This window comes from Zingiber officinale, chromosome 5B, assembly GCF_018446385.1.
Source record: "Zingiber officinale cultivar Zhangliang chromosome 5B, Zo_v1.1, whole genome shotgun sequence".
Lineage (NCBI taxonomy): Eukaryota > Viridiplantae > Streptophyta > Magnoliopsida > Zingiberales > Zingiberaceae > Zingiber > Zingiber officinale.
In genome coordinates, this window is record NC_055995.1 from 118,482,063 (window position 1) to 118,484,663 (window position 2,601).

The window sequence follows — 2,601 nt, forward strand, 5'->3', positions numbered from 1 at the left end:
CTCTAATGCTAAATGGCCAATAAGAAAAAGTCGATTGAATTTCTATGCATCTACCGAAAAGGGATCAAACATCCCATTGCTTTAATTATTATTTTTATTAGCCGTGAGACTCTTGCATCTAGTGATTATTATTGTCTCAAATTCATTTTCTGACTACCTAGAAGTCTTAGATGGTGGGGATAATCACTCTCAACAAGCTACCTCTCTCGCGTGTTAGCTAACATGCAATCTCATATGCAGCCACAACGAAGAATTCCTACGGCATGTTTTAGCACTGACAATTGAGCGTCAAGGATCTAGAAGACACGAATTAAAAATATAATCTCGAAGAATTAATGTATCATGTGTCATAGATCCTTTTTTTTTTTTATCTTCGAACGCACAATTAGTTATAGTCTAAATACATAGGTGAGAATATCCTTTCAATTATCCTATCGAAGGGTGTAAATTCTTTTTAAGATATTGGAGACCACAATTAATCGTAATTAATGGTGCATCATGATAATTAACGCGTAGAGGTGGAGTAGGCACGTCACCACCCCTTTCCCTTTCAAACGTATCCAACTTCACGGGCATTGTGAAAAAAAAAAAATTCACAAAGCTTCACAAGAGTAGTAGCGTTGGTGGAATAAAATTGAAATAATTATTTCAGAAAATATAAAATGATTAATGACTATAGTTAAGAATTTTCAACACCATTTTTCCCCCAAAGAAAATGGTTGTATAATGTCATGGTATTTTCCTCCCCAAATCCAGTACATTTTGATTAGATACGATGCTAAATCAATAGATTTTTCAGGGCAGTTTCGCCTCGAGACCGGGCCACCTAAACTTGGCCACTTGGCAAAGGATTACACCATCATCGTCCTCGAAAATAATTGTGTCATTAAAAGCATTTGTTTTATTTTATCTTTAAGTTTCTTTTAAGACTCGAGTAATAAAGGACTGAAACTTTATGGGTTAAAGTGTAATTATGCGTATTGAATAGTATATGTACGTTCGCTGCTTCTGCAGCCGCGCGCATAAGCTGCCATCTGCGCGTTCTTCGTCTTCTTCAAGTCTTATCCCTTTCAGTCGTCCTTCTCTCCTTTCTTCCCTTTGATCTCTGCAGCACGCTATGTGAGCGGCGCATCGGAGCAGAGGCAGCAGGCTAACAGTGGGGAGGGGCATCGATTGATGACAACAAGGCCACAGCCGGGAGTCGATCGCCGGAAGAGGAGCCCTAGAAGAAGAATAGGCGCAGGAGCCGGAGGCGGCGGAGCATGTCTTCTCTGGTGCTCCCCGGCCTGGGGCTGACCGACCACCTCGTCCCCTGTTCCCTACACCGCCAAGATCAGGCGCCGGCGGCGAGGAAGAGGCCCAACTCCATCTTCTCGGAAGAGGACTCCGACACCTCCATCGGCGTCGAATCGGAGGAGGAGGAGGAGGAGGAAATGGAGAGCAAGGAAAGCGATGGGGCTTTCTGCTCCTTGGATGCCCTAGAAAACTCCCTTCCCATAAAGTAGGATTTTTTTTTCCCTCTCCCCTAATTCGTCTAATTTCTTCCGGTAATACCCTAAATTTCTGGTCTTTTGTTGGAATCGAAGGAGGGGCTTGTCGAATTTCTACTCCGGGAAGGCCCGATGCTTCACTAACCTAGCGGATGCGGCCAATGCGAGCGTAGCCGACCTCGCGAAGCGGGAGAACCCCTTCAACAAGCGGCGGAGACTTCTCCTGCAGGGGAGAACAACTTCCTTCAGCTCGCTCATCGGCTCGCCTACTTCTCCGCCGCCGGTCCTCTCGCCGGACGACGCTCCCGTAGAAGTGGAGGAGGAGGAAGCCTCCTGATCATCATTAATCAACAGGACCAATTGATGTCGATTTGGTCTTTTTCTTCTTTCTTTCTTTTTTTTTTTCAGAATAAAAATTTAAGAAAAAAAATTTGCGAGGGTGGATAAGGATCAGCAGAAGTGGGGATCTTATCATGTTCTACTTCCAAACCTGTTCGGAAGGATAGAGAACGAATTCTTATCTGCTCCTCCTAAACTTAGTCTCTTTTTTTCTGGCTTTTGAAAAGTATGCGTTCGACTTTTAATTATGTCCGACGTCAAACGTAGGTCATTTCCTCGTAATTGTGGGGTTAAGAGAGGGATTAAGGATCGTAATATCGGTGGCTGCCAGATGCATTAGACACGCAAAATATACAAAAGGAAGAGTGAAATAATTAATTAAACTATTTTTGTATTTGTTTTTTTTATTTGATTTTACCAACACTTGAAAAATATATACGGCAGAATTGTGCATAACAGGTCATCTTTCATAAATACCAACCAAAGGCCAAAGGGACCTCTGGCTTAGTTATCAATGATACCAATGCGAATAAACTTCAACAATCAAAGTTTTAGTGATAAATCATAGATCATGAAATGTAGTAGCTAAGAACAAATAGTAGTTCCCTGAGATAGGACGGTAAATGAACCCAATTTGAAATGTTGGATTTCGTAAAAATTTATTTATATTTATTTAATATATATAAAAGATATATTAAATGAATAATTTTGAATTTGTTGAAGTAAACGAATAAACAAAAACACATATATAAGGATTTTTCTCTAGGATGAC

At 41.1% G+C, this 2,601-nt stretch overlaps 1 protein-coding gene across 1 annotated transcript; it reads left to right on the forward strand.

Annotated features, from left to right (window-relative positions):
• Positions 1 to 994: 994 nt before the first annotated feature.
• LOC121985557 lies at positions 995 to 2,025 on the forward strand. The gene is made up of 2 exons (XM_042539091.1): positions 995 to 1,501; positions 1,587 to 2,025. Exons 1-2 carry the CDS (start codon positions 1,263 to 1,265, stop codon positions 1,825 to 1,827), a joined length of 480 nt encoding a protein of 159 aa, XP_042395025.1. The 5' UTR covers positions 995 to 1,262; the 3' UTR covers positions 1,828 to 2,025.
• The last annotated feature ends 576 nt before the right edge of the window (positions 2,026 to 2,601 follow it).